The 16,169-nt window shown below is 44.0% G+C and overlaps 6 protein-coding genes across 6 annotated transcripts; 4 read left to right on the top strand and 2 right to left on the bottom strand.

Annotated features, from left to right (window-relative positions):
- Positions 1–172: 172 nt before the first annotated feature.
- On the top strand, positions 173–1,222 carry OCA4 (Oca4p; the record flags this gene model as incomplete). Its single annotated transcript, XM_037281914.1, has 1 exon — positions 173–1,222. The coding sequence occupies one exon, from the start codon at positions 173–175 to the stop codon at positions 1,220–1,222; it is 1,050 nt and encodes a 349-aa protein (XP_037137809.1).
- Positions 1,223–1,970: 748 nt separating this feature from the next.
- LYS9 (saccharopine dehydrogenase (NADP+, L-glutamate-forming)) lies at positions 1,971–3,311 on the top strand (the record flags this gene model as incomplete). Its single annotated transcript, XM_037281913.1, has 1 exon — positions 1,971–3,311. One exon carries the CDS (start codon positions 1,971–1,973, stop codon positions 3,309–3,311), a length of 1,341 nt encoding a protein of 446 aa, XP_037137808.1.
- Positions 3,312–3,572: 261 nt separating this feature from the next.
- On the top strand, positions 3,573–4,184 carry MSO1 (Mso1p; the record flags this gene model as incomplete). Its single annotated transcript, XM_037281912.1, has 1 exon — positions 3,573–4,184. The coding sequence occupies one exon, from the start codon at positions 3,573–3,575 to the stop codon at positions 4,182–4,184; it is 612 nt and encodes a 203-aa protein (XP_037137807.1).
- Positions 4,185–4,351: 167 nt separating this feature from the next.
- HG536_0A09480 (CDC50/LEM3 family protein) lies at positions 4,352–5,542 on the bottom strand (the record flags this gene model as incomplete). Its single annotated transcript, XM_037281911.1, has 1 exon — positions 4,352–5,542. The coding sequence occupies one exon, from the start codon at positions 5,540–5,542 to the stop codon at positions 4,352–4,354; it is 1,191 nt and encodes a 396-aa protein (XP_037137806.1).
- Positions 5,543–5,938: 396 nt separating this feature from the next.
- On the bottom strand, positions 5,939–12,259 carry CDC39 (CCR4-NOT core subunit CDC39; the record flags this gene model as incomplete). The annotated part of the gene is made up of 1 exon (XM_037281910.1): positions 5,939–12,259. The coding sequence occupies one exon, from the start codon at positions 12,257–12,259 to the stop codon at positions 5,939–5,941; it is 6,321 nt and encodes a 2,106-aa protein (XP_037137805.1).
- Positions 12,260–12,961: 702 nt separating this feature from the next.
- Positions 12,962–15,958, top strand: MSH3 (mismatch repair protein MSH3; the record flags this gene model as incomplete). Its single annotated transcript, XM_037281909.1, has 1 exon — positions 12,962–15,958. One exon carries the CDS (start codon positions 12,962–12,964, stop codon positions 15,956–15,958), a length of 2,997 nt encoding a protein of 998 aa, XP_037137804.1.
- Between the last annotated feature and the right edge of the window lie 211 nt (positions 15,959–16,169).

The raw sequence follows: 16,169 nt of genomic DNA, 5'->3' as shown, positions 1-16,169 counted from the left end.
CCTGTAAAACCATCGCTGATAGCTTCAATGCCTTTGCGCGCCGGCAGTAATCTAAATCGAAATACTACCAACATAAGCAAAGATGGCAAGTGTATCAATCGTAAAAAAGCTTATAGTGCCATCAATTTCGGGATTTAAGCGGTGAGGAGCTTACTTGCAAGGTTAGGAAACGATGCTCGTACCTCCGGCGAATTTCGGTATCGCAGAAGAGGGAATCTATCGATGTTCGAAGGTGGAAACGCTGAACCTGTCCTTCCTAGAGACGCTCAATCTCAAGACTGTTCTTTTCGTTGGCGGACAAGAACCGTCCAAGTTCTTTCGAGAGTTTTTTGCCACTTTGTCCATTGAGTGGAGCTTGATACGCATAGCCGACTTCTCAGTGGCCGGCGAGCCCACCAGTAACAATGCAAATAAGGGCTGCACTAATAATCGCGATGGTTTAATGTCTTATGGATGGCCGGAGACCGACAAGCATGATATTGAGTCAACTTTTGGCGGCACATATCACCTAACGGATCAGGACGATTTGATGCTGATCAAAAGTAGCTGTATTAAGAAAACACTCTACCAGCTATTGAACACTGAGAAGCACAACTTGCTCTTGGTCGACCGGACGTCGATAATAATTGGGATTTTAAGAAAGATCCAAAAATGGAGCTTGTCATCTGTGATCAACGAGTATAGGCTGTTTTCAGGCAAGAACAGAAGCTATTTTGCAGAGACATTCCTTGAGGTATTAAACATCGATGTTGAGCAGGAGAAAGAGGATCAATCTCTTGTAGAGCCTATGGATGAATTACATTTAACACCGGATCCGCTTTTAGAGTCAACAGCAATGGACAGGTTAGCTTCGAACACGGAGATCGTCAGCGAAGCAGATCTAAGCTGCTCTCCAACAGTTCCGTCGAGACTGCTTAGAATGGTTGAAGAGGCTGAAAACCACAGGCGAACCCAGTCTCGAGCAGAGGAGTTTGACTCGCCGCAAATGACAAAATCTTCTTCCAGTCTGGGCATCTTTGGAAGCCGCTACAGGTTGGCGTTCAACAGACATGATTTCAAGTATTACCGCAGCCAGAATTGCAATGATACGCAAGACGTATTAACTGTGAAGATCCCGCGAGAGTCCGCGCTTCCCAACTGGCTAAAGTTCCAGAGGGATCTATGGGAAAAGGAAAACGCCCCCCAACAACACAATTTCTACACGGAGCACATCTTCACGTAAGATGCAGTTACTTCCAGGAGCTATAGCACGTTTCAAAATGGGAATACAGTGGATTTCAGAGCTGCAACTTCCCACTCTGCGCTGCATACCGAAGTATACAACAACCGTGCGAGTTAATCTATGGGTTTCGTTTACCACAAGTATGTGAGAAAGAGCATAAGTATGGTGATAAGTCCCATTGGTCACTTTAAAAGTACAAAAGTAGACCGCAGTAAAGAACAAAGTATGGTGAAATTTTTTACTTTAAAAGTTGGGAAACTTCGATGAGCTGAGTTATCACCAAACACGAGCTTCAACACTATGCGATTCGAGCTGAATTCGAAGGCTGGAAGTTCAGCAATTCAGGTCCAATCGTCGCTATAGTGGTTTCCCAGGCCCGGATTGCGTATCAAAGTTTGCCGCCCGCGGTTGGTACGCAGGCGGAAGATTGCCCAGACGCGAAATGCATGGTCAGGATTTCGAGGTAAGTGTATGCAAGATAGTCCCGGCGGCGGTGCTGGCAAAGCGGAACTCGAAGCCCTCAGTTTGACAGAGCTAGCATCTTTGGGCCATTCTGAAATCCAGTTATCTGCTAGTTATCCCGATGGGATTTTAGAATAAGCCATGAAGCCTGTGCATTTTTCCGGCGGAATTTCAAGAGATATGCGAAGCGCTACAGGTTGATGCCAATATAAAAAGAGTCGATCTGAGAGTGACGAGAGGACTGTGTTTTATTAAACATGTTGGACGGCATCAAAAGTTACCACAAATGGTGAAGAACGTTCTTTTGCTCGGTTCCGGCTTTGTCGCGCAACCAGTCGTTGACACCCTATCTGCCAATGAAGATATAAATGTTACTGTTGCCTGCAGGACTTTGCTCAAAGCACAGGAGTTAGCTGGGAGCTCGGGTTCTAACGCGATTTCTCTGGATGTTACAGACGATGCTCAATTGGATGCAGCTTTAGAAAAGCACGATATTGTCATTTCTTTGATTCCATACATCTATCATCCAAACGTTGTGAAGAGCGCCATCAGATTGAAGAAAGATGTGGTGACTTCCTCCTACATTTCTGATGCTTTAAGAGAGTTAGAGCCACAAATCAAGGAGGCTGGAATTACAGTCATGAACGAGATTGGGTTGGACCCAGGTATCGATCACTTGTATGCCGTCAAGACCATTGATGAAGTGCATAGAGCAGGAGGTAAGATCAAGTCATTCCTGTCCTACTGTGGTGGTCTTCCAGCGCCAGAGGACTCCGATAATCCTCTGGGTTACAAATTCTCTTGGTCTTCTAGAGGTGTCTTGTTGGCACTGAGAAACTCGGCCAAATACTGGAAAGATGGCAAAATTGAAACCGTTTCATCTGAAGAGTTGATGGCTTCTGCTAAACCTTACTTCATCTACCCGGGCTACGCCTTCGTTTGCTATCCAAACAGAGATTCCACCTTGTTCAAGGAATTGTACCACATTCCGGAAGCTGAGACCGTTATCAGAGGCACCCTTAGATATCAAGGATTTCCGGAATTTGTGAAGGTGCTTGTCGATATCGGTTTGTTGAGAGACGAAGAGAGCGAAATCTTTAGTAAGCCAATTCCATGGAATGAAGCTCTACAGAAATGGTTAGGAAGCAAGTCGAAGTCCAAAGCCGATTTGATTGCATCAATCGACTTCAAGACTTCGTGGAAATCTGATGAAGATAGAGAGAGAATCTTGTCGGGTTTCTTGTGGCTAGGCTTCTTCTCTGACACTTTGATTGTTCCAAAGGGGAATGCTCTGGATACTCTTTGTGGTAGACTAGAGGAGTTGATGCAATACGAGGAGGGCGAGCGCGATATGGTTGCTCTGCAACACAAGTTCGGTATCGAATGGGCCGACGGTACTACAGAAATTAGAACATCTACATTGATTGACTACGGTAAAGTTGGTGGATACAGTTCCATGGCTGCGACTGTCGGTCTCCCCGTCTCCATTGCTACAAAGTTTATCCTGGAGGGTAAGCTCAAGGGTCCCGGTTTAGTGGCCCCATACTCCCCAGAGGTCAACGATCCTATCATGAAGGAACTGAAGGACAAGTACGGCATTTACCTAAAAGAGAAGACTATTGGTTAAGATCACCGTTACCCACTGTGAGATAAGATAATGCATATATATGACCCTATGTATAATTATTAGAAGGGCGGTCGAGTATAATGGATACCTAGCGACTTGATGGACTTCAGTGGCTGTTACGGTGATGACAGCCAATATCATGTGGTTTTCATATTTTACTAGCTCTTATACCAGCCATTACCAAAAGCACTAACAGTAGTAGATGCAAGTACATCAATTTGGCCATAAAAGATTCGTGGTCCGACTGGTTAAACTACGTATATGAGTGCAACGGCTAACCAGAGTTCTGGCGGTTTGTGGAATAAATTCCGCTCGTCAACGAAGTCCCTTTCCCATTCGTTGTCGAATCTATCGGTTAGAACCGAAACAGATGGTGACACCGTAACCAGTACCGTGGTTCACAGGGCGCTAGTAAAGTTCTACAAGGATCAAGAACCCTTCACTGGGTTTCCAGGATGGTTAGGCCATAAAGACGATCTGCCGAACGAGCAAAAAATCCTGAAGAAGCAGAACCACGTCAGTTCCAATCCTATCAGCAGTGGCTTCCATCACTTGCGCAAGGTATCTACAGATCTCAAGAAACAGCATGGCTCCGGTGCGCCCCCTTTTGCTGAAGCTGAGCAGCATTCGAGTGCAGGTATGTCTTTTCACCAGGTTTACATGAGTCAAAGCACCGAAATAGCATCGGAGTCTGTCCAATCCGTGAATCTCAGTCAGAGCAGTCATCATAATGCGGGAGGAGCAGCCGACGTGAGGGCTCAACAGACGCAGGTGGCTCCCTCACCCGCTGGGATCAGTTCTTCATCCATGATGATGCGTGAAAGACTGAAAAGACAAAATACGAGGAGTTCTAGAAATCTGGGTCAGAGCTAAGAGTAGCTCGGCGCTCTAAGTCAGAGTCCCTGGGCTTTGGTTCTTTCACAATGGCGATTTCTGTGATCTGCTCATCGCCGTATGCATAAACGTAGCCAGCGCTCTTCGGAAGTTATCAAAGAATCTCTCCCGCTATTTTATAACAATATATGATTTGTATAATTTCATTAGAGAATCTCCCTGAGGGGGATGTTGTTGTTGTTGCTCTGTTGCTCTACATGGCTTTCGACGTTGCTGTCAAAGTTCAGGTATGAATGGTCGCCCATGGTTCTTGGCTGTATTATGACCTTGACAAGGAAAATAATAGCGAAAAGTGCCGATATACCCGCAACAATGCAGTAGAGTACACCCAGGGAGATATTCCTTCCTCCGATAATGCTACTTGTCGTCAAAACTATCGATTTCGATCCTCCAAACGATGAGACAGGATAGTTTTGCTCAATTCTAATGGTATATGTTCCATTGGGCAGTTCTCCTGTTTCATTTTTCAGCGCCAGTTTATAAAACTTTGGTAATGCAGCTGTCCTCATCCATACCTGCAATTCCTCCCAAGAGCTTATATCAGGTATGTTTTCATCTGTATAACCCTCAGGATATTTCTTAGCCCAATTAGGAGGTGGAACAATCTGTGAAGCGTTGTAACTAGTTTTCTTGAAGCGATGGCGATCTATCGCCCACGCTATGTCTTTGTTAGTTAGCTGGAAGTCCTCTGTACCATCGCTACCTTCAAGCACCGTACTGAAAGTATCGTTGAACATCGAGTTAGCTATTAGACCACAGGGATATACCGCCTTCCCGCCGGATTTCCTGAGAGGATTGCAGTTGCTATTCAAGTTATCAGCATCAATTGCCTCACCTTTTAGCTGCTGGATATCCACGGATTCCACGTACTTACGGTGATTCTGATAGAAATTCGTCAATTTGTAGTAAAGATAAACTGGATGCCTAATACGATTGGGTACCTGAAATCGTATTTGACAAAAGGTAGTGCTCGGATCACTTTCATCAAGCTTCCAGCTGGGTTTGGTCGTGACTGGTCTTTTGAAGTGGTAATGTACAAACTTGGAGGGTATTTCACTGAAATCCTGGCCACTTGCATCCGTTTCACATCTGCTGTAATCGATAACAAGGTCTTGAACGTTTGTGGCACTCACTATCAAACCAATACCTATAGGAGCAAATATACAAGCAACAAATATCAGCAATGGCAGTACACTTTGTGGTGAGAGAATTGGCTGCCAAGCTTTGAGTCTCTGTTGCCTGAATGCCGTATTTGGTGGTTTCCTTGATTTCCTGACTGGCTCACCAGTATCCTGATCTGCTAGCGAAACCTTCCTCCTTCTGAAAAACACTACCATGAGCTCTGATTCAACGACTTGCTGGTATTTGAATCTCGTAACCTTGGGACCTTCCTTACCTTGATATTTCTGTTCTGTACTGGCTGTGCCGGCGTCCGCGCTCAGACCTTAACCAGGTACTTCACAAGCCAAGAAATGGAAAGCCTCCTATAAACGCAAGATAAAACGCCAATGAACCATCGTAGTCCGCGGTTCGAACCGTAGATGGGATCTCTTAGTAGTGCTAGAATGATGTATGCTTCTTGAAGACCGACGGCAGCATTGCTGTGATATATGACATTCAGTCTATATTGGTGCTAAGCAGAGTGGCCGCCTGCTTGCTGCCTGTCACTCGGGTGTCGTCACAATGCGAATACTTATTATACAATTTCGTTATGAGAGGGCGTTGCATGGTGCTCATACTTTAGCATCCACCGCATTTGCAGTAGCAGTAGATAATTTCTCCTCGTTCCGGTTGTCTGTCTGCGTGCTGGGCGAAATGTATCTGTAAAGAGGTTCCAAAAGGGTGGCTATCTCGGGTATATTCTTCACGAATTCCAATTCAACTAGGTTCACTTCGGGACTCTTGATCAGCTGCGTAAACATTACAGATATACCCCAGGTATGAGGTCTGTTGACGACGATTCTTTCGAGCAGATTGCGCAGGATGAGCTCTTGGACCTCGACTAGCTGATCATCCCACTGCTCGGAAACAAACATCTTTCTCAATGCAAAAATGAACCAGGACGTGTGAACATTGGGGTATCTGAGTTGCTCGACCATTGCCTGTATGATGTGATACTTGAGCTCGACAGATCCTTCCTGTACTAAATTGAATAGAAGCGTATAGTAAGCAGACTTGGTGTTGAAAACAGCATTGAATGATACCGTTTGACATTCCTGGCCTGCTTCGATGCCGACATGAAGCACAATGGCGCGAACCGTTTTCACGTCAACAGAGAGGTACGTATAGCCGAGCCCATTCTTCATATCGTATTCTGTTCTCTGAGTAGCAGCCAGAATGCTTTTCAGCAGGGAGTTTGAAGGAATACGGAGGTAGTTATCCACAGGCTTCCTCAATGTACTGGATTCGGAGATTGGATCGTAAAAGACCTTAGGAGGCTGCTTACATTCGTTAACCTCATCCAAGGATAATGATGAGCTATACGGATTTGGTAGCATCATCTTTTTGGGTATTGCCGATAGGATCACATTCTTCAGCTGCAGGTAAGTGGGAGGAAGATTATTCATCAACTCCAAGTGGTTTTCGATTAGAAATTCAGGCATGTCATTGGAAATTCCTAGGAAGACGCGAAGAGCGCCTTTGTAGACCACGGAAATGGCATTAGACACTTCATTCTTGTCCGTGTATTTATCCAGGAACTTCAGAAGGTCGATTAGCAGTAGCATCAGGTTTTTCCAACCACCCTTGTTTGGCAGCCTTAACATTGTTGGTAAGAACATTCTGTGCGATATGAGCGTGACCCATGCAAAAGAGAAGCCGGGGAAGGCAATTGGTTGAACTGATTGTAAGTATGTTGAGAAAATGTTGTAAAAATGGGCATCAAAGTCCAGCAATTCCTTACGTGCTTGAACGTTGCGGACCTTGACGAATTTATGGCCTCTGAGAGTTTCCCATTCATACAAAAGGTTCGAAAGTAATCTGAAATGCGGTCTTTCGTTGAAAGTCGCATTTTCTTGCTCGTGGTCTTTGGAGAACACAAGCGCGATGACGGAGAAGATGATATTCAAATAGTCCGCTCGAGACACATCCTCGAAATCTTGCACCACAAGTAGTTTAGTGATTATCTTTGCTAAAGCGTCAATGGCAGTAAACACCTCGCCAGTGGGGTCACTTTCCTTGAATGACAAAACAGAGAGCTCTAATGCAGCAGTGATAAAGCCGATCAGATTATCCGTGTTGGAAATTACACCTTTTTGTTTCATTTGTTTAATGAAAACAAATGTAGCGATATCATTGCATTCAACTCTCTGTAGAAGCTTTACCCACTCAGTGAAAACCAAAAAGTACTTTTCCCTGTTCGAAACCTTGGTTCCTACTTCAACCGGTAATATCACTCGAGTTTCATACTCTGTCATAAATGACTTGACGCTAGCGTCCTCAAGCGTACCTAAGTATGCCAGAGTGTGGATAAAATCCATTCGCATCAAAATTGGAGATGTCGACATGACGGTACCTCGTATCAACTCCATCGCAAAATTCACAGAATTTTCCATTTTGTTCTCCATTGTAGTCACAAGAACATTATCCAATTCATTGGCATCAATCAATTTGACGTCAAGCAACGATCGAATAACAGAAACGTTAAATTTTCGGCTATCCAGAGCATAAACCAGCCACCACACAACGTCCTTTCTCGCTACGATCGAAAGCGAGCATAGTTTCTCCAATAGCATGGATAAAACCTCTCTGCACAATGGGCTTTCACTAGTTGCAAATAAACTGTTGACAACCGCTTGCGATACTTTCAACGCCAATTGATCCTTTTGAGAACTTCGAGCTATGAAGGTAAGAATCTGGAATATGATGGCCTTAATTGAGTTCTGTTCTCCCAGATCCTTCATACTTTTCTTGTCGGCATTCTCCTTGATCTGTACAACTAAACCGTCCATCAAATGAACTAGAACTCGATGGTTCTGCTCTAGCTCGCTTTGGATTCCCATGGCCTGTGGATTTTGAATTGGAATTTGGTTCTGACCTGGTAGGAGTTTAGCTTGAACCGGCTGGGGAGGATGTTGTTGCTGTTGTTGCTGTTGCTGCTGTTGCTGCTGTTGTTGTTGCTGCTGTTGTTGCTGCTGTTGTTGCTGCTGCTGTTGTTGTTGCTGTTGAGTACGCATCTGTTGCTGCTGAAGTAAAATCTGTTGGCGAGTCGCTTGGCTTTGAATGGGGACATTGACGCCTGGTGTGCTTTCAAAAGTCGATGCATATTCTCCTTGCTTTTCATAGATACTGAATTGCTGGGGAGTAACGCCTGAGCTTTTGAGACCTAACGGTTCTGGTAACGTCAGCGAATATGGATTCGTATTTTGGGTCAAAAACGGTTGGCCTGCTCTTCTCTCCTTATGGTAGCGACGAATTGCCATTGGCTGCAGTAACTGTTCACTTACATCTTGAGTAGCTTTGTCCATTGCCGCCTTCTCGATTATGGCCAAGGCAATACCCAGGTTATCGTTCATAGCGGTATTCAATTCCTCCACAAAAGAATTCTGCATGTTCATCAGATTAGGGGCCAAAGATTGAGTTGTTGATCTAATGACATCCTTTAATGGCTCGATTGCAGTCGTGCGGGCTAGACTTTGAGATAGATGTCTAACCATTCCTACCGCAGCAGCCTGAAGTTTCATTTCATCCGCTTCCGTTGCAAAATCCTTGAGGACTATCTTCATCGTCGTCACAACAGCGATGCTTGACGCTTTATCTACAGCTGGCAAAAGCACTTCACGAACAGACTTCGCCATAGCCATTTGAAAAACTCGCGTCAGATCTGGGTGAGTAGCGAAGATCGTTGAACCATTGATATTGCTGAAATTGCTATCGCCAGCAGTGACGTTTTCAAGTCCCACAGGCGCGTGTTCCGAAGGAGGAAGTACTCCACCAGAAATAACTCTTCGTTGCCTTTGCTGGGAAAGTAACAACTGCTGTTGGTATTGCTGCATAGTAGCCATTTGCCTTTGCTGCTCAGAATTCCTTTGTTCAACAGTCAGATTATTCAAGTTACCAGCTAATTCATCTGCAATATTATTCACGTTTATTAGATTGGATGGAGAAACGTCTTTAGGATCTAGGCCGAGTGATTTCATCAGCACTTCAACCTCAAAAGTTAGGCTAAGTTTCCAATTCGCCTTGTTATTTAGCTCGAGAAGTATTTTCACGATACCCAAGGTCCACGGGTTTGGCGGTCTGAATATCCTAGAGTCCGCTGCATTCTGCAGTACTTTTGCAACAAAGGGTACAACGATGTTCAATCGCTTTTCATGATAGGCGTCCAAAAGCAGCTCTCTGAAAGCAATAGTTCGATGTCTGATGGGCCTATTTACCGCCAGGGTGATACAGCCGAGCCACATTGACATGTTTTTCAAATGATTCTTATCTATAAGTTGTGTATCCTTAGTTGAAAGGAAAGAATGCAGCTGTTTGCATGTTACAGCTACCATGAACTCATGCAGTAGTTCGGAATTCAAAGATAACAGGATCCTGCTATAGAGCTTATGGTAGTTTGGTTCTGTTTTCGCCCTTTGGTTCACGAGATAGTTTGAAAACCAGGAGAAATAGTTTGGAGATAAAACCGATTTCAAGTCCGATATCTTTGTTTCGAAATTATCCATCGTGATATTATTGACAACGAATAAAACCTTTTCCGTGATTTCCTTAGGAGGGTTTTCTTGCAGCACATGCGCAGGTGGCTCTTCTAAAGTGAAATACTTCAATGGAATTGTTTCTGCTGCACTTCTGTTACTTTCTTGACCACTGGCCTGTAACTTTTCTCCAGCCAACGCTGCATCTACGACAGATTGATAAACTTGAGGCTGAGACTGTAAACCAGGAACTTTTTCGAGTAGATCCCTGCAATAATTTGGATAATCTGCCAGCCTAAACTTGAATGCATAAATTGCTTGAACAGCGAATTTAAACATCTTAGATTCAGGGCCCTCTTTCGCAAAATCCAAGATAATTCTAAATGCAACATCCAACACAAACCCCCGCAGCAGCTGAAATAAGATCATTGAACCAAAAAGAACAGATGTGGTAGCGAGGGCATCAAGAGGATAATCCCTAAAAAAGCTCGATTCTGCAATGACAGCATGAGTCATACAGGCAAAGACATCTTGGTCCCTGCTGTTCTGACTGTCTCTTAGCTTCCTCAAGATATCAATAATATCTTTAATTGCCAATTCGCCACTGTACATTTTTTGCAAATAATTCTGCATCTCCTTCTCTACATCAGGAGATATTGGGGCTTCATCTCCATTGCTTAGAATTGCTTGATCGTGACCGAAACCAAAGTTGATCAGGCGCGGCCGAGCGATAATCAAAGAGAATTGTACTGATTCAAAGCGCTCTAGATCACTATCGTTCAAAGAACATTTAGTGAGCATTGTGATGAGTAGATGAAGACCAGACAAATCTAATCTTTGGGAAGCATCAAACGGTGTTGCTACTTCGCTCATCTTGGCTTGCGTTTCTAGCATGTCCACTACTAGTGACGCATTGCTGCTATTGAGCTTTTTCTGCATAAAATTTTCAAAACCTAGCCATCCCGCTTTTCTGGCACAAGGTATGATTTTCAGAGCTTCTCCAAAGGACAACTCCTCTATCAAGTTATCCAGCTTATCCTCTGCGGCCAAAATTTTCACAAGCTCTGCAATCGGTAAATTCTCTTTGCTTATCATAATTCTCGCAGCTTCCACGATCCGCGCGTTCTCTGGTAGAGCTCTCACGACGGGGCCTAGGTAGTCAAGGGATCTTTCAGCGATCTGTACCAGCAAAGTCACCATTATTTCGTTAATTATTGTTCTTCTTTCGACCAACAAATGGAAATGCTTCATGTTAGTAATTAAGGCGAAGGCTAACAACTCAGGAACTTTGCTAAAGTCCTCGAAGAAACATTCCTGGTAATAGGGAAGCATAGAGTTATTAGCTAATTCATCCCTCAGCAGGAATAGTTCCAAATCTAGCGAAGCAATGGATGTTAGGAATAATAATGAGTTTTTCGTGTTAGGTATCTGATCCGTTACTTTCTTAGTACCTTCCACGGCTAAAATATCGAAACAACCCTGCTCCGTGGCCCACTTGTGTAAAATGAATGCCAGTTCTAGCTTGAAATTCAAATCCCAATCACATTCGAAGAATTGATCTATAAGAGGGCCCTTTTCTAGGCATGCAAGTAAGCAGCTGAGGGAAGCTATTGTGGGCTTTATTATGGTTGTTAGAAAATACTTGGTGGACATTAGATTGAAGACCCGATTCCAGTTTATAGCATTCCCCGCTAACCTATCAAAAGATTTATTAACAGACTGACCTCGCGCGGTTGCATCAGCTATCCCATTTGGTGTGAACCAACTCTCGTGGAGGTTTGCTTGTATTCTTTGAGAACCAGGCGACAATATCTCTGATAACATGAGCGCTACCATGTCGTTTAAGCTCTCGCCCTCCAAAGACTGAAGTAAGTCTGTTAAATTAGACCCCAAAGTGTCCGGCGAAGACTGCAAAAGAAAATTCTGCAGATATTTGCTGTTATTCATCCTGATTTCTTTCAAAGAGCGGAGCTTATCTAATGTGATCTGAGGGTTTAGCTGCTCTAAAATGTCAGTTCTTTCTCTGAAAAGTGCGGTTATATGCTCTACTGTCAGTCCACACTGGTCTAAAAATGCAATGTTGTTGAAGATTTCCTGATTAAGAACTTCTCTTGTTTCTGAATCCTTCTCAGGCAGCTGTTCGAAAAGCTCCAAGAGTAACCTGTGGAATAGGTTTTTCTGTGGTGTTAAAAAATGTTCCTGCTTAATATCTCGTGAGCAAAGCACTAGCAACTTCCTCCAGTACTTGATATAAACGGCAAATGGAGACTTATCGAGTAGAAAACCGATCTTCTTACTGATTTCCTGGTATTTGTCCTCCGTGAGCGCGGTAAGCAATAAACTAATCTGTGAAATGACGATCTGAACGGCCTCTTTTTCCTGCTTCCTTTCGCTAGATGATTCTGTTCTTGCTGCTTGCATGTAATGGAGTCTCTACAAGGTCAAATCGAGTTAGTATAATCAAATTCAAATGATAATGAAACTTCGCGGAAAATTACTTAGCTACTCGACAACAATAAACATACCAGCAGCTGGACAACGTAAAGGATCCTTGACAGCGGCTTTCTTTCACTTTATCCTCTCCCTTCAACGTCTTAGAAGGTCAACTCTTGATTATGTGTTGGCCACCTGCCTTCCCTACACCCTCCAAAAATTTTACTAGTCGTCCAGAGTTATCCGCTTCCAGGACAGCGACAGTAAATACAGACGCAATCTGGCTGTTGTCAACAGGAGACCGCTAGTTGCTGCCTGTATTTATCCATTTTATTGAGACCATTATGTTCTCGAAGATATATAGTTCGCTGCGAGCTAGTGGAGACCAATTGCTTTATGTTCTTAGGTCTCAAGAAAAAATCGCAGAATCAGAGACCTGATTACTGCAAGCGACGGGAGTAGAGCCGTCGCGGTCTTCAGCCTCTCTGCCGACCCGCAGGGTAGCGCATTCTTGTACCTTTTCCTGTGATGTGTGCTTGTTCAGCTGCTCTTTCGAGCTAGCGTGAAATTCATCTTTCAAGACATAAACGATAAATTGGCAGTTTGACTGATGCTATTTGACGCTGTCAAGAAGGTCGTCCAGTATCTTTCGGGAATATCAGACTCTCTGAGCCAGATTTTGGGAGCCATATGGCCGGCCAACCAACGATAAGCAGGTTTTTTAAGCCAGCGGACCGCTCTAAAAGGGACAAGAGGGTTGTTAGTTTACCAATTGCCAGCTGCTCCAGTTCTAGAGAGAAAAGCCAGAATGTAGATGTGGTAGACCTGGAAGATTCATCAGTTGATAGCACCGAGAAGAGTGATCTTGGCTTAGAAGCCACTGCCGTCGGTAAAAGATTCCCAGATGTCGAAAAGTGGTCTGGGATGAGCACTGCAAAGCGCAGAAAGCAAGACCTTTCAGGCGATAGCTTAGGTCCCAGAGGAGCCAGGGGCAAAGATGGTAGCAGAATGAAACTTGACAGGCTGACACCACTAGACCAGCAAGTGAAAGAGCTGAAAGACGCTAACCATGACAAGCTCCTGGTGGTTAGAGTGGGATATAAGTACAAATGCTTTGCACAGGACGCTGTTATTGCCAGCAGCATTCTGCAGATCAAGCTGATAGAGGGCAAACTCACCTTCGATGGCTCCAATCCGCAAGATTCCGAGCATAAGCAGTTTGCGTATTGCTCTTTTCCGGACAACCGTCTTCACGTTCATCTCGAAAGGCTTGTTCGACATGACTTAAAGGTTGGCGTGGTTGAGCAATCAGAGACCAGTGCAATCAAGAAGTTTTCGAAGGATTCTAACAAGAGCAACGTGTTTGTGCGTCAAGTGACTAATGTCTTTACGAAAGCAACTTATGGAATTAACAATACATTCTCTTCGGACTCTCGAAGAGTACTCGGCGACACCTGCAGCATATGGGGCCTCCACATAGTTGAATGCGGTCGTCGAAGAATGAAAGTTCGTCTTCTATCGATTGCCCTGAATACTGGTGATATAGTATATGATGAGTTCGAAGATTCAGAGCTCTCCACGGAGCAGCTTGACATACGGGCAAGATATCTGGAACCCAAAGAAGTGGTTTATTACGAGAAATTGCCGACCAAAGTCGAAAGACTCTTATCCGGAAGAGACTGTTCTTTCCACTTGAGGGGGTTGCCACTTGAATCTGAAGATGTGAACGAGCGCTTGAAGGAAGCTCAGCTCTCAACTGAATATTCCAAACTCTACAACCTGCTGTACGAATATTTGAAAGAGTATAGCAATGAGAAGCTTCTGCTAATCCCCTCGTCTTTCAAACCTTTCGCTGCCGCGACCTATATGCTTCTCAGCTCCAACACCCTTGAAAGCCTCGACATTGTTTCGAATGATGGTGGTAAAGGTTCGCTTTTCTGGTTGCTGGACCACACGAGGACCTCTTTCGGATCACGAATTCTCAAGGAGTGGGTTCTTAGACCTCTTTTGTGTCGAGCTGATATAGAAGATCGACTAGATGCAATTGAATGTTTAAAGGAAGAAGTCAGCACCGTCTTTTTTGAAGCGCTTAATCAAATACTGAAAAGTACTTCAGATTTGCAGCGCACTTTGAACCGAATTGCCTATGGGAACACGTCCAGAAATGAGGTTTATTTCTTTCTAAAACAGATATCAAAACTAGGGTCACATTTCGAGATGCACTCAAACGATTTGAAGAGTCGGATATCTATTGATGGCGGACGGATAAACCGAAAGTCGAGGTTGCTAACCAGGCTAATAAGCGAGATGATGGAATACTCTCATCGCATGACGATGCCTTTACTTTTCTCCATGATTAATGCTTCGGCGGTGATGGAGAAAGATGTCGAGCGTCAGACGACTGAATTTTTCAATCTCAATAATTATGATCACCCAGAAGTGATCATTCAAAGACAACGTGAGATTAACAGTGTCCAAGAGGAACTTGCGGAAGAGCTCAACCGCATAAGAACAATCCTTAAGAGGCCCCATCTTAACTACAAAGATGAAACAGATTACCTTATAGAGGTCCGGAACACACAAGTGAAAGGCCTGCCGGCAGATTGGATAAAAGTCAATTGCACAAAGATGATTAGTAGATTTCACACGCCCAACATAATCCGTCTAATGGAAAAATTGCAATATCACAAAGACCTTTTGCTTCGGGATGCAGAGAACGAGTATAAGAGCTTTTTGTCTCGCATTGTGGAGGAATATGCTGCCTTGAGAAACTATATCAGCAACATTGGTATCTATGATTCGCTTCTTGCTCTGGCGGCAACATCATGCAATGGAAATTATGTTCGCCCAAAATTTACTGATAAGAAACAGTACATTAAAGCGATCAATGCCCGCAACCCTGTGATTGAGTCCCTAGATGTACAGTATGTTCCAAATGATGTCAATATGTCAGAAAAGGATGGAAAGGTACTCATTTTGACCGGCCCAAACATGGGAGGTAAATCCTCATATGTGAGGAAGGTAGCACTATTAGTTATCCTGGCACAGATCGGCTCCTTTGTGCCTGCTGATTTCTTAGAATTAGGCTTGTTTGACAATGTCTTCACGAGAATTGGCGCCTTCGACAATATTCTAAGAGGGGAGTCAACCTTCAAGATCGAAATGCAAGAAATTCTCCAAATTATACGCAATTGCAGCAGCGATTCTTTGATTTTACTGGATGAGGTCGGTAGGGGAACTGGTACGGAGGACGGGAAAGCTATTGCATATACAATTTTGGAGTTTTTTCTTGCTGAGCCAAAATGCCCATTAGTGCTTTTTACGACTCATTATACTCTGTTGGGCTTAACTCAATCTCCACTGCTGAGCAACTTTTACATGGATTACGTCGAAGAAAAGCGAGCAGGTGAGAATTGGCCTACTGTCGTGTTTCTCTACAAATTGAGGCCAGGTACAACCTCTAACTCGTTCGGACTTAATGTTGCTAAGTTGGCTCATATTGATACAACCATTATCAACAGTGCGTTTGAAGTGTCCGAAAGATTGAGGGAAGAGTACAGCTTAACCCGCTACACGTCACGGGCGTCACACATGAAAGAAATTTTAAGTTCTCATACATCATCTTGCGTGCAAAAGGTGACTGAGTTACTGTCGTGGATTGAACAAGAGGAGTTTGACCGCGAATAGCTGCAATTATCTTCATACTTTTAGATCGCGAAGTTTCAAGTCGGATATGCAATCAAGAATATACAGTTCATCAACGCCTGAAGCCTCATGATAAAGGACATCTCCAGCAGCTCGACACTATCCGATTCCCATCGAAGCACCCGCCCTATAAAAAGGAAAACCATGAGCACAAGAGAGTCAACAGAAGATGTAGATAAATCATAATACTTTT

Source organism: Torulaspora globosa, chromosome 1 (assembly GCF_014133895.1).
Source record: "Torulaspora globosa chromosome 1, complete sequence".
Taxonomy (NCBI): Eukaryota; Fungi; Ascomycota; class Saccharomycetes; order Saccharomycetales; family Saccharomycetaceae; genus Torulaspora; species Torulaspora globosa.
This window is presented reverse-complemented; position numbering and strand designations above follow the sequence as displayed.